A 16,970-nucleotide genomic window follows, 5' to 3' on the forward strand; every position below is an offset into this window, starting at 1 on the left:
GTAGATTTCATAGTGGAGTTTTTCTTCTTTTTCTTCTGTCCCAGGGTTTCACAACCAAAATATACTTAGGTCCATTGCGTCACACAAACCTGGTGCTTTTTCAAGGCCTGTTTTATATACATGTTGGTGAAGTTTTGGAGTTTTTTGGCAATTCAAGAGTTATGGATTAGAACTGAGGTTTATACTTCGGATTGAGATTGTCTTGCTACTATCAGCTTTAGTTGTGGAGATCGAAAAGTCCTATGCGGTCTGTGTTAATTGACCATCTCCACAACGAATGCTGACAATGACAAGATGATTCCAATCAGTTCCTACATAGCCCTGCCTAACCTGTTGATATTTCAGGCCCCTGATATGTTGTTGGTCTTCAGCAGGATGGAACATGGTTATTTGTTCTTAGTAAGGCATTTTACCGCAAAGGAACCCACCAGTAGTTCCAGACAGTTGATGTTCATAGACTGCTCCTGTTCTGCTCATGATCCTCCTGTGGGTGTACCCCCACAGTGTTCCACAAACTGAACATTGGATTCTATGATTCAATTATGGTGTCGATCCAAATATGGCACTGCTGTTCCAGGCTTCTCTCTAACTTGCCCCTACTAGATCTGCATTATGGTGCCTTCTGTTCATTTGTTTCCTCTGCATATTACAGCCCTATCCGGAGATGCGCTGCTTTGATTCTCTCTAATGCACTGCAGTGAAAGGGCTCTAAGAATATGGCTTGTATCAATGAAGCCAAGAGGCCTACTGACCTTGCCAGAAGCCTTGAATAGATCAGTCTCTCTTTCAGAGTCCTTCTCAGTTCTCTTCTTATGAGTGCCATTCTCTTTTGAAGGAGTCGTATAGACTACTTAGTCAAATCTATAACAAACTCTGGAAAGGTTAGTGTTTTAGCTGAAATCATCTTTGATTTGTTTTCGTGTTGATCACAAACCTCAGTCCCTGTCGAAGAGAAAGTTATATCGAACTCTTCGTGCAGTTGAACTGGATCCTGATTCTTCAGGAGTATATCTCTAGGGTAAACTGTAAGCCTAGTTCCCTTAGATCAGAGAAGTCCTGTGGCTGGTTTCAGCACCAGGGCGTGAAAGACAGTCCAAATGGAAGAACTTTGAATTTGAACACCTGTCATCTCTACATGAACTGGAGGAATCTTCTGTGGTGTGCAAAGATGAGCATTTTAACTATGCATCCTTCAGATCTAATCCGACCATCCAGTTGTTCAGGAACCAAATATCTTTGAGCAACTGCATCCCTTCCATTTTGAAGTGGCAGTAAATGAGACAGCTCCTGAATTCCTCTGCATTTATGATTAGACCATAATCTTTGTCCTCCTTTTCTACAAGAAAAAAGGTTTCTTAGAAACTCTTCTGCGTGTAGTGACATGTGGATAACCACTCCTTTTCTACCAAATATACTTCTTCATCTGAGGAGTCCTTCCGTCTCTGGGACGTTGAGTGGTTTGAGTCTCTGTCCCTGTGCATGGGTGCCATGAAACTCTGGTTAGAATCCCTTCACCTCCTACAAGATCCATATGTACACTTTCCCTTGTTAAGAAACCTCACCCCAGGTCCCCTCCAATGCTTTGAAGGGAAACATTGAAATCCCTGAGGTTCCATCTGGGACATTGCTGTCATCCCAGAAGGTTCCTCAACCATGGTGACCTTTGCTGCCACTTCTGGTTGGGAAGAATCCCCCAAAATGTTTCTGGGCCTGTCATTGTGCTGGTTTGTTATTCAGGTATTTTTGAAGGCCGAAAAGTATGGTGGGCCGATAGTGCCCCCTGCTTCAACCAACCCTGCCAAAAACCTTCAGTCCAAAAAACATCTTCATAGATTGCTGTGCTTTACTTACTGAGGAGAATGTGGTGATGAACTTGCTAACTACTTTAATGAAGGGACCCCCATAGAGAGTACTTTCCACCACCGGTCCTGCCTCTGTGGTCATCAGTTCCTCCAATGTCAGGTAAAATCTGACCAGTAAAAAGCAGTGCCTTCCCATTGATAAAGCACAGTTTGCATGTTTGAGGAAATACAATGCCCTCTGAGCCTACCTGGATAATATATTCAGGGTAAGTAGGTTGCCAGTTTTATTGGTTTCTTCTTCCATGTACAAAATCTTTGTTATTGGACCCACAATATCCAATTGCTTGTCCTGGCAGGTGCGCCAGGAACGACCCATCCACTTCTTGAGGCCCTTAACAAACTTGGTGATAAAGCTGACTATTTTGCTAGCTACTTCGGGGGTCAAAGCTACACTGGATTTCGGAGAAGTGTTTTGGGCATCTAGGCTTTGGGTAGCCCCGGACTTCTTTGTCTAAGGGTTTTCGAATCCTACTGCTCACATACTGAGCTACCGGTGTCCATTCAGTGATCGTGGGTGATAAACGTTTTTCAGATCTTGGAGGTTCTTTTACCCCTTTGGCTCCCTCATTAGGATCTCCATCTACACTAGGTTTCTAGGAACCTGCCTCCAATTGCCCTTGTCTACTAGGATCCTGTTCATCACCAGAATGTTCTTCCTGAACCTCGTCCTCTTTACCTTCCCTGGATGGGTGAGACTCCTCCTCTTCTCCGAAAGTATGTCCAGGGTGACTATCATCTTCAGTGCTGTCCCAGGTGGTTGTTCGCTTTTCTGGGAAAGTTTGCATTAGCCATTCAAAGGTATTTGATGGAGGGGACGAGTTATTACTCTTATCCTTGGCTTTACCTAAAGTCTTTTTGCCCCCTGGATTCCGCACCCCAAGTAGCCTGTAGAGTTCCACATAAGGCGTTATACTACAGCCTGTTGCCAGGAGCAAACTTAGCCTGCCCAGTGTTCCAATGAGGCAGACACCACCTTCTGTAGGGATGCATCAATGAAATCCACAAACACCTCTTCCAATAGGAGGAAGAGCTGCTCTTCTCTCTCCTACTGAGGAATCTCTTCCCTCCTATCACCTGTCTTGAATGTTCAGGTGAAGATAATATAGTCGATTTAGGTGCTCTTATGTAATTTTGATTGTGTTTTCTTGGTGTGCATCTCGGGAGCAATATCAGTGTAGTGATAGGTTTCCCTCTAGAAATGCTCTTGCCCCAGGATATAAAGAGCCCTTTTAGTTTAGTTTTTTAAAACAAATTGCTTATTTTTTGCCATTTTAACATGACTTAAAGCAGCCTGGATTTGAACACTTATATTAGAGTTACCTTTGAACAGAAGCACAAAGCTTTGTATCTAACCTATAGTTCTTGTGCTGAGGATCTGCACACAGTTATAATATTTCCCAGAGACGTGAGGACCATTATTTTGGTCCTCCATGGGTCAGACTTCCTGTGGTGAAACAGTTTGAAACTTGCGCACTAGTCCGTCCATTGTGTTGCCTCTCCACACATCCCTCATCTCTTCCAGGCATAAATACCTGCTAGCGAGATCCACTGGAGACACCCAACTGCACCACAGCGCACCCTGGCACACCTATGACGCTACTGTGCTTGAGCTTGGCAGAGTCACTATCAGTGAGCAATTCTCCTTTGCAGTCCCTGGCTCCAGATTATTGTAAGTCTGCAGTTTGACTCCTTTATGAACCGCCTCTCACCTTTCCAATTGACCCAAACTGCCCGGATTTCAACCTTGGGGACCTAGAAAGAAATGATTAGTCAGCACCAAAGTACCCACAGTAAAAAGAAAAGAAAAAAAACGTATTTTTTCACAAATACCAACATTTACATAGCAATACAGGCCCCTAAGAAAAATACTTTTCTGGCTACTGAGCAAACAAGAAAGAGGACTAACAGGTTATGCGTGGCTCAATTGTTCTGTGAAGGTCTCTTGTTATTTGAAGTTTTTTATTTGTTATATATGTGGTTATAATTGGTCTGCTGAGCAAATTAAATGAAGAAGGTTATGCAAAATCTGATCCACAGGCTCCGACATAGAATTTTGTATTCCTTTAGTAGAGTTGTATTCCAGTTTGGATGTCACCAGGTTCTCCTTGAACGCTAACCCTTTTGTGCCTTAGGGGGTACCATTTTAAGTCTGGTGTATTAAATTGTGACCCATGTTTTGCGGTGCTACAACCTCTAGCAACTTTCATTTCAACAGCAACATGGAAACCTCTGTAATTAATTTGAACAGTAAACATAATACATTTAGAATAAGGCAGACTAAGCAGAATGGTCACTTTCAGAAATGACTGAAAATGGTGTTTTAATGTTCCCACTTTGTGTTTGAGTCAAAAAGTGCTATATGATGTTGAAGCCTTAAGTTTCTTCAGAAAGCTTTGCTGGTCTGTTAGACACAAATTAATGAAAGCCACTGGTATCCACAAATTGTTTAAAAAGGATAAAAGGGGTCTGTTGAACAGGTAATGTGGCTTACTGGTTCTTGAACTGGGTTCCACAACACCTTTTCAGGGTTTTCTATTATTGTTTAGAAAATCAAATAGGTTTAGTGGATTGATAAGGTATATATATTTAAAAAAAACGTAAAATAGTATCCTAAGCTTGATTCATGGGGTCAGCCCACATACAGCAATTGGAATCTACTATAGGCTATTGGTGATCTTACTTGAAGCAGTGGTATATGCCAACAAAAAGAGGACATGTATTAGGAGACACAAGACGAAGTGATGTGCTAGAATCTAGCATATAGCATTGTATTTAGAAATAAATACACATTTTTAAATGCTTCAACTTTCTCACTGAAATGTCGATTATTTTATATTTGTGAATTAAATAAAATATTTCATCATTTGTGTACTTGTTTTTGGTTTGTTGTGTATAGCTTTGGGTTTCAAATCCTAGAAATTGCTTATGTAGGGGCCCACGAGCTCCAGTAGGGATTCAATGGGGGTTCACAGAAGTCAGTGTGTTAAGGACTACTGCTGCGGTCCTGTTTCCCGTGGCTGAATTGTAGTTCTAATGCCCTTTGCTGAGGATTTTTATAATCTAGGGCAAAGTCTTGTCTAGTAGCACCTTGGCCTATCCTGCCATTATGTGCTAGAAACCTTTGCTGCAAAGATCACACCTAATTCATATTTAATTTATCACAAATACACAGGTGTAATTGCATGGAATTGTCTGCTTGAGGGCACAAGATTAATACCAATAACCAACAGTACCAATAGCACCGGACTAACCACTAACATAGGCTTCCGGAGAACCGTGCTACTTGGCATAAAGCACTTCAAGGCTTTGCCAGGGTAGCACTGTATAACTGCAAATACAACAGAATACAATACAAAACATATATCAGTGAACCCTCATCTGTATGTCCTGGGTAATAGCTGAGAAATCAGGAAAAAGGTCTGCACATTTCTTGTGTACGAAGTCCTTTTCATATGTCTTTGTTCTTGGCTCCAGATCCTTGTATCATCTCTTAAGTCAACTTCTACCGCAGAGGTTCACACCTTACTTTTAGCTTTGGTCTCAGCTTTGAAACACCATCTCAGCTAAACAGTGGGCTAGTATTCCTGTTCTCCCAGCCAGCTCTTTAAACACCTTTTAGTACAGCACACATTCTTGTGTGGAGTATCTACTTTTTAGGTGGAACCTACTAGATAGTGCATGTGCTGTTGGTTGTGAGTCATTTTGTGCCTTACCAAGAACATAGAGAGGCTTGGAGCCCATCCATTACTTACCATCGGTTGGTTTTCCTATCGCTCTCCTTTGGCTACTTCTTATTTGGGCCTCAGCTTGTTATTTATGTGTTTGTCTCTCCCGTGGAGCATTGCCTCTTTACCGTCTCTATGATTGGCTGGCATCTCTGCTTTCACCGCTTGCATTTCAAGCCCTACCTTTTAGGTCTCGCCCGCATAATGTATACACGTGCTGCAAGACTTATTGTTTACAATTCCATGAGCTTACAACCCACCCACAGCATACCATTAGTTGTTTTAATTGTCACTATCATTTGCAATCTTTCAATTTCCTATCTCCTTTGGGCTTCCCTTCCTTTCTTGTATTAGCTGTTCTTAGGAGCATGGACCAAGTATATATGTTCTTCCTGGTCTTTGTTCTTTGTTGCAATACGGTATTTTTTTGTAACAATTTTGGTGTTATTTGTGGACATGCAGTGTGCTTTCCTACTTTTAACACAGTGATTCCACTTCCTATTTATGTTGCTTTCACCCTATCTCCCATCTCTATTAATGCCTCAGTTACACTTTAGTTATTGTATTACTCTATGCCACTGTACTCTATGCTGCTCGACTCTAAGCCACTCCACTCTACACCATTCCCCTCTATTCTACACCACTCCCCTTTACTCCATGCCGCTCTAATCCACGCCACTCTCCTCTATTCCACATCACTTCATGTCACTCTATGCCACTCCATGCCACTCTACTCCCCCACTGTATGCCACTCTACTCCTCTCTAATATGCCACGCCACTCTACACTACCCTACTGTACATCGCGCCACTCTACTCCAAACCACTCTACTCCAAACCACTCTACTCCAAACTACTCTGAGCCACCCTATTCTGTGCCACTCTACTTTGTGCCACTCTAATCTACACCACGCTATTCTGACCGACTCTTTCATATGCCACTTAACTGTACACCACTCCACACAATGCTACTCTATGGCGCCCTACACCACTCCACGCTACTGTACGCCACTCTACTCTATGCCTCTCAGCGCCACTCTACTGTATGCCACTCCACTCGACTGTATGTCACTTTACGCTACTATATGCCACTCTACACCACTGTATGCCAATCTACACCACTCCACACAGTCGCTCTACACCAGGGCTTCAAGTAGGATGGAAAAACTGGCAAGTCTGTCAAAGAAGCATGGATGATGTGATCAAGGGCGTGGCGTAAAAACACAAGCTAAACATCTGTGCTTAGCATAGTGTGCCACCCGACTGGTATTTTGCTGCTTCTTTCTGTCATTGCATCCAGATATATAATACACAAGTAACATTACACTTACAGCAAGTCAGGACTATTGTCGTTGTCAATGGATGTAAGTTGCATAAGATAAATAAGCAACAACAATGATTTTGTTGTATAACCTTTGAAAATGCTTCAGTTCTGAAAGGATGAGACTGGGAAAGAAATGTAACAAGTCACTTTGGCATTACATCAAAGGCAGCGCAGGGTGTTACCACTGCCCAGTTAAGATTGTTTTGCACCCTAAGGGCAAAAATGGAGAGCCCGATAGGGACCGTCTCAGCACCTGCTTTTTAGAACTGCCAGTGCTGAGCACCCGCAGAACCCGGCCCTCTCAAAGCCATGCTCTACACCACTCTAAGCTATGCCACTCTACGCTACTTTGCGCCACTCCATGCTACACAATGCCACTCTACTACATTCTACACCACTTCTCTCTGACATTTCTCTCCACTCTATGCTGCTCTACTTTGCTACGCTACTGCACTCCACACTAATGCATGCCATTCTACTCTACCCTACCCCACTCCACTTCACTCTACCCCACTCCACTTCACTCTACCCCACTCTGCTGTACCTCACGTCACTCTACTTTATCCCACTCCACTCTACTTATGCCACTGTATTGTACACCACTCCACAGTACAACACTCTGCCTTACACCACTCTACTCCACTCTCCTCTGTGCCACTCCTTCTACACCATTCTACCTACACCACTCTACCCTAGACGCGCCACTGACTTAGCCAACCTGAATAGCAGGCACGCTGCTGTACAACATGGTTAAAAGACATTAGCAAAGTCAGTAGCTCTCACTTAGGGGGGACCTATTGGCTTTAGTGATAGAACAGGGGAAACTTGTAAGCAGAGGAGCTCAGAAACAAAGATTAGTAAGGGGAAGGGGAACGGCATAGACTAGGTAGGGAAACGGGGTGAAGAAAAGCTCAGAGGGAAATGCGATGATGGGGTGAACAACAGAAAAAGGAAATTGATCAAGATTGGCCTACTCATCTCTTTTGGTTGATAGGTGAGTGTGAGTGAGAATCACAGAGATGGGGCAGCCCCACAAAACTCCTTATGTGGTGCTAAGTTTGATTTGAAGCGTTTAGTTTAGAGACAAAGGCCCTCATTACAACCCTGGCGGTCAGTGATAAAGCGGTGGCAATACCGTCAACAGGCCGGCGGTAAAAAAATAAAAGAATTATGACCACGGCGGAAACTGCTCAGACAGACAGACACTTTAACACACCGACCGCTAGGCTGGTAACGGCCGCTGGGCTGGAGCTCAGGATTATGACCCCGCCTACCGCCATGGTTTTCGTGGCACGAAAACCATGGAATTAGGCACTATCAGTGCCAGGGAATTCCTTCAGTGGGTCCTCCAGCAGGAGACGGGACGCGGTCGGTGGTGTTTTGCTGGCGTCACCTTACCGCCGTCCGCCACCATGACCGTCAACGGTATTCCCCCAGCCTTCTGGCGGAATTCAATCTACGATCATAATGCGGGTGAGCGGGTGGTAGCCACGGCTGATGGTATGTTGGCTGCTGTGGCGGTAGGCGGTCAATACCGCCAATGTTGTAATGAGGGCCAAAATGTTTCTTTGCCTCTGTGGCTTTTGGTTTCTCTGGAGATTTTAGGATATTTTGGTAAGAATGGAGGTGTACGTTCGTTAATAGTGTCAAAAGACTTTGAAAGAGAGGCAGACAAGCTTTAATGTATTGCTCCCTCCCCTGTATGTTATGTTTTATTAGTAGTGTATATTTTTTGGATTCCCTGTGTATATTTGGGGAGCCTTAGTACTTTTTTGCCCAAGTTAAATTAAGTTCATTCACATTTGGGGCTGCTCTGATGCTGTTCTCAGCACTTGCTCTGTATGCATCACTGTATGCTTTGGGGTGTAGTGAGGACTGTGTGCATGGGCATTTTTTGCCCCTTTTGATTTCGAGGTGCACTGATATTTCTTCCTGTGCACATACTGAAATCCCTACTGTTTTCCAGGCATAGACTTGGAGACTGCGAGGCAAGAGGAGGAGCAACAGATGTTAAGGGATGCACGCCAGTGGGTGAACAAGGGGAAAGTAGAGGATGTCCGACATCCCAAGACTGGTGCAACCGCCCTTCACGTGGCAGCCGCCAAAGGCTATATGGAAGTAATGAAGTAAGTGTCCTTGCGTTTGGAATAATGGATTCTAGTGCTCCTGATCATTCAAAGCTGCCTATTCTGAAATGTGCTCCATTCCCAAACAATCTCCTAGTTGTGTTGATTAGGTTAGTGTGTTTATACTGTGGACATCTTTACAACCTAGAACTTTCTTAAATATTGTCATCGGTAAACTCTTGTCGATAATCAACAATTTTTAAAAAATCTAATAATTTCACCTTCTATTTTCTCAGAAATCGTAAATAGTTGTTTGTGGGTAACAAATCTATCTACATTCGACATTACCAAGATGATTAATTGATTCTCTATTCTTGTGAATGATCAGCAGGTTATTACTGAGTGAGAAGAATACTGAAACTGTGTCAACAAAATTTGAGTGGGAAGAATCAGAGCCTAGGTCATTGAACATTACAGCTTCGATATCCAGAACACCAAAGTTCAACAGCTTATCTCTCTTCAATTGTTACTATAAGAGTACCGCTGTTGGATAGCAGACTGTCCTGGAGCAGAATGTGACTTTTTTGTTTTTTTGCCATCGGGTCTGAAGTATCTTTGAGTGCTCGTCTACTCTCACATTACAGAAGCCAAAAAGTTCAACTCTGAGACACTGGAACGCCAACCCTGAACACATGAGGAGTTTGTGCGACTGTCTGACACTTTGGCACTGAACTGTACAGAGAATTCCTGGATAAGTTTGTATGAGTATGACTCAGATGTGGGGTGGGTGTAAAGACCATATTATTTAAATGTTGCCCTAACTGTAACAATACGTTTCTGTGGTCGGACCAGCATTGGGTTTGCAACTTCTGTTTCCCAGAAACATTTCTGGAGCAAAAAGACTATTTAGCCTCAACTGGATAGAAACTGTGCACATTACAGATTGCAGCACCAGAAATCTCCAGAGCCACCACCGGCTAAGGTGGTGAAGTTGTTGAAAGGGCTTACATTAATTAAAAGGGCCACACTCCCTTTGTCCAGAGACCCATATTAGTAGAGTCCTAAATACTGTCCTCTGACTATTCCAACGTCAGTCTTTTCCAGGGCCCTAAATGAACCCACCAAGGAAAAAGACCACACCTAGGGTTTCATACCCACCTCACACCTAGGATCTTTCCTCTGGAGTCTGCCCTTGAACAAAAAGCAAGGAATGGCCTTGAGAGCGCCGTTCCTTAACCCCTGAACGGCCTAGTTTTCCTGAAGCCCTTTAAAGCTTAAAAACACCTTCTGAGTCAGAAATTTCTTGTTCACCAAATGTTAAGCCTCAATGCTAAGACACCCAGCCTCGACACAGGCCATCTCTGAAGGTAGCTTCAAAGCCTGCCTCCAGCTAGACTCGGAGTGAATCACTCCATATTCATCCTGATATACTGGAGAAGAGGATTTACATTGACCCAGTTCGGCCCACATCCTTACAAAAGCACGGGGTGTGCCCCGTATCGAAAAAGACTAGGGAACTTCATTCCACTGCAACATCTTGATCACCTTCGCTATACCCAGATAAGTCTATTGACCAAGACCTAGATCAGGATCTCCCTGCACAACAACCAAACCCATAGATGGGCCCATGCCCAAATATACCAGAGATGACCCTTGGCATGATTACGTGGTGGATCCTCCAGATTGATCACAAAATCAAATTATTTGTTTAGGAAGAGAAATATGATGTCTACATTGAGACTCTATAAAATGCAGTGGTCTGTCTAGTACTATTAAAGAAAAAAACCTTTTTAAATTATTCTTTACATGTTTTAAGGACTAGGTGAAAGCATATGTGGTCACACCCATGGTGGAGACAAAATATAAGCCCGCTCCACAGGTCTAAATCTTTATATGTGGGCATGTTTCATCTGATTCCATTGACCATACTGCACGTAAAAGGGTATTTGTGTGGGGCACATGGTATATCCCTAAACCTAATAGGTAGAGTAAGAAGACTGAAGCTGTCACCCAAAGGGGAGTTGTGGAGAGCTTCTGCTCAATGGAGAGTTATCTACTTATTTGGCCTGCTCCCTATCGATGACAAACTATTAGAAGCAAATGGAAGACTTTATCAAGCATTTCCAGATGCTTACAAAAAAGCTAGTGAAAAAAACTCTCCATCTGGGCAAAACAACTTTGACTGCCAATATTCAATGCTACCGAGATGCTCCCAAATTGACACCCTGTGGGACAAATACTACTACCATCAATCTCTTCTACGGCCACACTTGACTCTGAGTATCGGGTTTCCATTCCAAGATATAGCAGTACCTTGTTGGCTTACACTTAGGTCACAACAGATGTTAAATTAGTTCTTATGTATTACCTTGACCAGAACAAACTCTTTTGAAAGACCAAAGAACGCTGTAGCTTTTAGACAGCCTCATTTAGAAAATCCACTTTCCAAAGTAGACCTTGTTGGATAGATGGTCAGACACATTCAGGTTGTTATGTGAAAGACAAATGTACACGGGGGCGTGGCCAACATGGCGGCCAGAGCGGTCGCATAAAACACAGCTCTGCTCTCAGCCCTCGGCAAAATCCTCCACAATACGCCTCCATCTCTCTAAACGGTATGCGCCGAATGCGCAGTCATTGGGACCCCTCAAGCGCCGTAGAACACACTCCAGGTGCCACCGGGGTTGCTGTACCGTGACCGTGTAGACGAGCGCTCGTGTGGGGCGCTGAAGAAGGCAACACGGCCGCGCGCATCATCGGATTCAGCGGCCTCCGCAGCTCGGTCGGGGGTGGAGCAGAGGCAGGGCCTAGGTCCGCGCACCGACTCGCGGACCTAGAGAGATGGCATCAGACTCGGCTCTGGACCCGTAACACAGGTGAGGGCCCAAACAGAAAGAAGTGGCTTTGGAGGCCTTCTCGGCTAAGCCGCATTTGTTAAACATAGTAGGCCCATCCACATGGGCTGCGGCATTACATCAGCGTGCCCATGGCACTGGGCCCTCGGGCCCGTAGGGCTCCGCCCCCCCCCAGTCGGGCACAAAGGGCCCTAAAAGCAAGCACCCGACTCGGAAGCACTAATTAACCGGCATCTCTGCCAGCAGTAAACCCCACCTACAGCCACCAACAGTGATACTGGCCCACTCAAACGCAACCTGGGGGGGACCACACAGGCCCTGACAAGTGGAAAACGGCACAGAGTGGCATACCGTCTGCCCAACACTTGAAAGTATCTCACATTACATCATGTGCAGCTTCGTGCCCCACCGGCGACATAGATCGGGTCGCGGGGCCCCCCAGAGTGTATCGGACACCACATAGGCACCCGGAAGACGCAATAACTGCTCCACAACACCGCGCTGCCCGCAGAAGCACTGCACAGTCCACTGTGACCGTCCTCAATAGGCCGCTCTTCACAACTACCGCCTTCTGCAAAACAAAGTAAAAGTTACTCAATCGTATCAGTATCGCTTAACTGCATCAACCCAATCCCACCAGGGATAGGCCGGACTGCCACATACGCCTCGCTCTCATCCTTAAGGCATATAGTGCTCAACTAGCAACTGTCTAAAACTCCAACTCACCGACTGTGGACGGCACCACTTGCCTCGCACTCAAGCTCCTGTGTGCTGAGACATTGCCCCAACTCACACAAAACAAACGGCTCGTGTATTTATATTAAACTAATCCTACACCCTTTGGCACCACCCTGAATGCAACGGAGCCAAATACCACTGGCGAACATAATTAATACAGTTTCTAGATTGACCTGAAGGCAACACAACAGCTTCACCGTATCAAATCAAGCCACACTAAGACCAGTAATGGGCAAGCCAAAGAACCCACGAGCACCACCAGGAAACATGGATCCAGACGAGCCGGCTCCGCCACCGGAACCCTCGGTCACATACCAAGCACTTCTGAAGCTGGAGGCAACCTTACAAACTCACACAACGCAATTTGAGAAAACACTACAAGCCATCCTAGACACCAAAACCACATTAGAAGCAAAAATAGGTACAGTCACGGAAGATGTCAACCTTCTTCGCAGGGACCAACAAGCACTAGCGGAAAGAGTAACAATGCTCGAAGAGGATACGTCACGGATAACACCATCAATAAAAGACCTTCAACTGCAACTGATGACAGTAACAACCGAAGTTGAAGCGCAGGGCCGAAGACGCTGAGGGCAGATCACGCCGGAACAACGTCCGATTCGTGGGATTTCCGGAATGAGCAGAAGGTCCCAGCGCAGAACTATTAATTGAACAATGGCTAACGGGTACAATACTACAAAATAATATTCTGAAATTCTTTTCAGTGGAACGAGCACACAGAGTGCCCGGAAGACCCCCCCCCCCCCCCCCACCCCCCCCCCCACCCCCCCCCAACCTGGTGCTCACCCCCGCCCGCTCATAGCAAGACTCCTTAACTACTGCAGTAGAGACCTCATCCTACAACTGTTCCGAAAATCAGGCCCTGTAAGATACGAAAATGCAGAGATCACGGCTTACCCAGACTTCACTGCGGAAGTACAAAAGAAACGCAACTCCTTCTTCAGGGTCAAAGAAAGACTACGTGAACATAACATTAAGTACGCTCTTCTGTTCCCCGCAAAACTGCGTATACAGAACGGTATGTGGTGATGTGGTTAGATTCTGGATGTGTCACCTGGAATTGTGTGACATCGGTAGAGTGATGTCATGGCATTCCAGGTGACAGATGGGGAGAAGCGACGGTTGGTTGCGGTGGCCTGTGCCCCTCTTCTACAGTATTTATTTATGCTGGTAATTGAAATAAACATCCTTATTACACAACGTATCATCCACAACTCATTTCATGTGGCGACGAGGGGAAAGAACCAAGATGCTCAAGAACATTTAAAGCAATGCTGGAAGTTGTGAAAATCGGGTGTTTTCGACGGCAAGTACAGTAACTGCAAATTGGAATCGGATGTTTTTGACGGCGAGTACAGCAAGTACAGTAACTGCGGTAAAATTTGGGGGGCACAGAGTTTTTAAGTTTAAAAGGCAGTTACAAATCAGCTTGTGGCAGGAGCGCGAGACTGTTGGTGGCAGCGCGAGACAGTTTGAACAGGTTTGACGCTCGTATAGAGAACAGTAAAATACACTGTCGCGCGCAGGACACTTGCGCGCAATTCTGTGTATTTTGAGATTGCGCAGGAAACATTTCAACAAGATGTTGTGCACATGCATCAATCGTGTCAATTAGAGATTGAGTGAGCATTAAAGTTAAAGTTATTTACGCAAGAAGGAACCGCAATTTTCATCTTCGGTTATCAACTGCTCTTTAGGCTCCGGTCTTATTGTTCTTCTGTGATCTTCCTGTTATGGATTTATCAGCAAAATAGAAAAGGGACTCAGGATATTTTACAATTTTTTTGTCGGCCTTCTTACATTGGGAAGAAAAGAAGGGAAAGAAGATCAAATTATTTTTGTTGTAAGGAAAAAATAGTTTTTTCTTATAAAAAAAAAAAAAAACATTTTGGAAGTATTTTTGTTTAGACATTCTCACAATGCAGAATATTCATCCACCTGCTCCGTTTTTGCAAGATCCGGGTGATCCTCCTTTGGAATGGAAACTGTGGTTACGATCATTTAAAGCTTTTCTCGGAGCTATTGATGGTCATAGATTCAGACCTGAAAGGAAAAAAAGTCTAATGTATTACTATTTAGGAGTTGAAGGTCAAAATGTTTTTGATCATCTACCTGCGTATCAAATGGGCGAGGAAGAAGAGTTAGATGAATTTGATATGGCTATTGCACAGTTGGATAAACATTTTGTAAAAACCAAGAATATTGTAGTGCATAGATATAAATTTTTCACCAGATCGCAAAATTCAAATGAAAGTATTGATACTTTTATTACTGCATTGAAAGTATTAGCTGCGAAATGTGAATTTGAGAATTTTAAATCTCAATTGATTATGGATCAATTTTTAGCAAGATGCTTTTCTAGGAAGATTCAAGAAAAATTGCTTCTCTAGATAAAGCTATTGATATTGCGAAAAGTATTGAGTGTTCCTTGGAAGATGCAAAACAGTTGGAATCTGCCTTAGCAAATACAACAATATCAGGTGCAGTAACAAATGTTCAGAGTGTGGAAAATAAGAAGTGTTATAGTTTGGAGAAAAAACAAGATGGTTTTACGTCACCTAGAACTTTTTCTACAAGTAAATCTGGTCGGAAAATTTTCTGTTCTAGATGTGGGGCTTCTTCTCATGTGTCTTCTTTCAAAAATTGTCCTGCAGTTGGTCAACAGTGTAGGAATTGCAACAAAACTGGTCATTTTTCACGAGTGTGCAGAGGTCCTCGGAAGAACAATGTCCGCTGTGTTCTCAATGATGACATTCAAATGGAACAAAACAGGAATGAGTTTGTTTTGATGGTCAAAGAGACTGGACATACAAGTAACAAGCTGATTGTGGATCCTGACATTCTTGTATCAATAGAAGGAGTGGCTATTAAGTTATTAGTAGACACAGGAGCCCGCATTACTATTGTGTCAAAAGATAAATATAATGAATTTTGGGGGGCAAAACCATTATGTAGTCCTGATGTTTCCACAGTTGCTTTTGAAGGGAGTAGAATTGATCTATTGGGGTATTTTTGTGCGTCATTAACTATTTATAATGAAACCATTCATGGGAAAGTCTATGTGGCTAAAAAGGGAATCAATGTTTTAGGATTGATTCACCAGGCTGAATTTAAACTAGTTATTAAACCAGGACAAGAAATACCTGTGTATATTGAAAAGAACAGCGCAAGTCCTGTGAACACTGTTGCAAAGGGGACAAGCATATGGCAACAGAAATTCAAAAGGTTATTTCAAAACAAACTAGGGAAGATAACTAACTTTACACATACTATAAAAATTAAACAAAATGCAGTTCCTGTCAAACATAAATTAAGGAATGTACCTTTCAGTATAAGAACAGAATTGTCAAACTTGTTACAAGATTTATGTGAACAAGGGGTTATAGAGAAAGTTGAGGGCACTTTATGGTTGTCTCCAATTGTTTTAACTAAGAAGAGTTCAGGGGACTTAAGAATGTGTGTGGACTTGAGAAGCTTGAACAAAGAAATTTGGGTAGATCATTTTCCTTTACCAAGGATTGAAGATTTGATCACAAAAGTTGGTGGGTCTAGCTGGTTCACAAAATTGGACTTAAAATCAGCTTACCATCAAGTAGAGCTTGATGCTTGTTCCAGACATTTGACGGCTTTTGTCACACCTGATGACACATTTCAGTTTTGTAGGCTGCCTTTTGGGTTAGCTTCGGCAGCGGCAGTTTTTCAGAGACTTATGTCTAGCATGTTCAATGATAATCCAAATGTTGTTGTTTTTCAGGATGATATTTTGTTTTTTTCGGACACTGAGGTAGCACATGATAGAATTCTAGAAAATGTTTTAAGCACATTAGAAGATAGAGGGGTAACCTTAAGGGAAGAGAAATGTGTGTTTAAGTCAAGGGAGGTTGTGTACCTAGGTCATATTTTATCTGAGCAAGGGATTAAACCAAAGCCGGGCTTAGTAAGAAGTATTTTAGAGGCGCCTCCTCCTGAAACTAAAGAACAATTGTTGTCATTTTTAGGATTATGTGAATTTTATGCGAAATTTTTGAAAAATGTTGCCAATACCACTGAGTGTTTTAGAGCTCTGCTTAGGAAAAATGTAATTTTTGCTTGGTCAGATGAGTGCAACAAAGCATTTGAAAAAGTTAAACAAGACATTATTAAAGCACCAGTGTTGCGACCTTTTACTGAAGGTTTGCAAACTGTGATTACAGTAGATGCGTGTGAATATGGTTTAGGTGCTGTCTTAACTCAAGTCTCGAATGATGGTTTTGAAAGGACTATTGGGTTTGCATCGAGAACCCTACGATTAGTGGAGCGCAAATATTCAGTGATAGAGAAAGAACTATTGGCATGTGTGTGGAGTGTTGAGAAATTTAAACCATATTTGTGGGGCAGGCAA

At 43.4% G+C, this 16,970-nt stretch overlaps 1 protein-coding gene across 2 annotated transcripts in view; it reads left to right on the plus strand.

The window, feature by feature from the left end:
* The window catches only part of LOC138284474 (protein phosphatase 1 regulatory subunit 12A-like), a 409,508-nt gene that overhangs the window by 168,381 nt on the left and 224,157 nt on the right, over positions 1-16,970 (plus strand). For both annotated transcript variants that reach the window (XM_069223275.1, XM_069223274.1), the window contains exon 4: positions 8,876-9,035. In XM_069223275.1, coding sequence (XP_069079376.1) covers positions 8,876-9,035 — 160 coding nt within the window. The remainder of the gene's footprint in view (positions 1-8,875; positions 9,036-16,970) is intronic.

Source organism: Pleurodeles waltl, chromosome 3_1 (genome assembly GCF_031143425.1).
Source record: "Pleurodeles waltl isolate 20211129_DDA chromosome 3_1, aPleWal1.hap1.20221129, whole genome shotgun sequence".
Lineage (NCBI taxonomy): Eukaryota > Metazoa > Chordata > Amphibia > Caudata > Salamandridae > Pleurodeles > Pleurodeles waltl.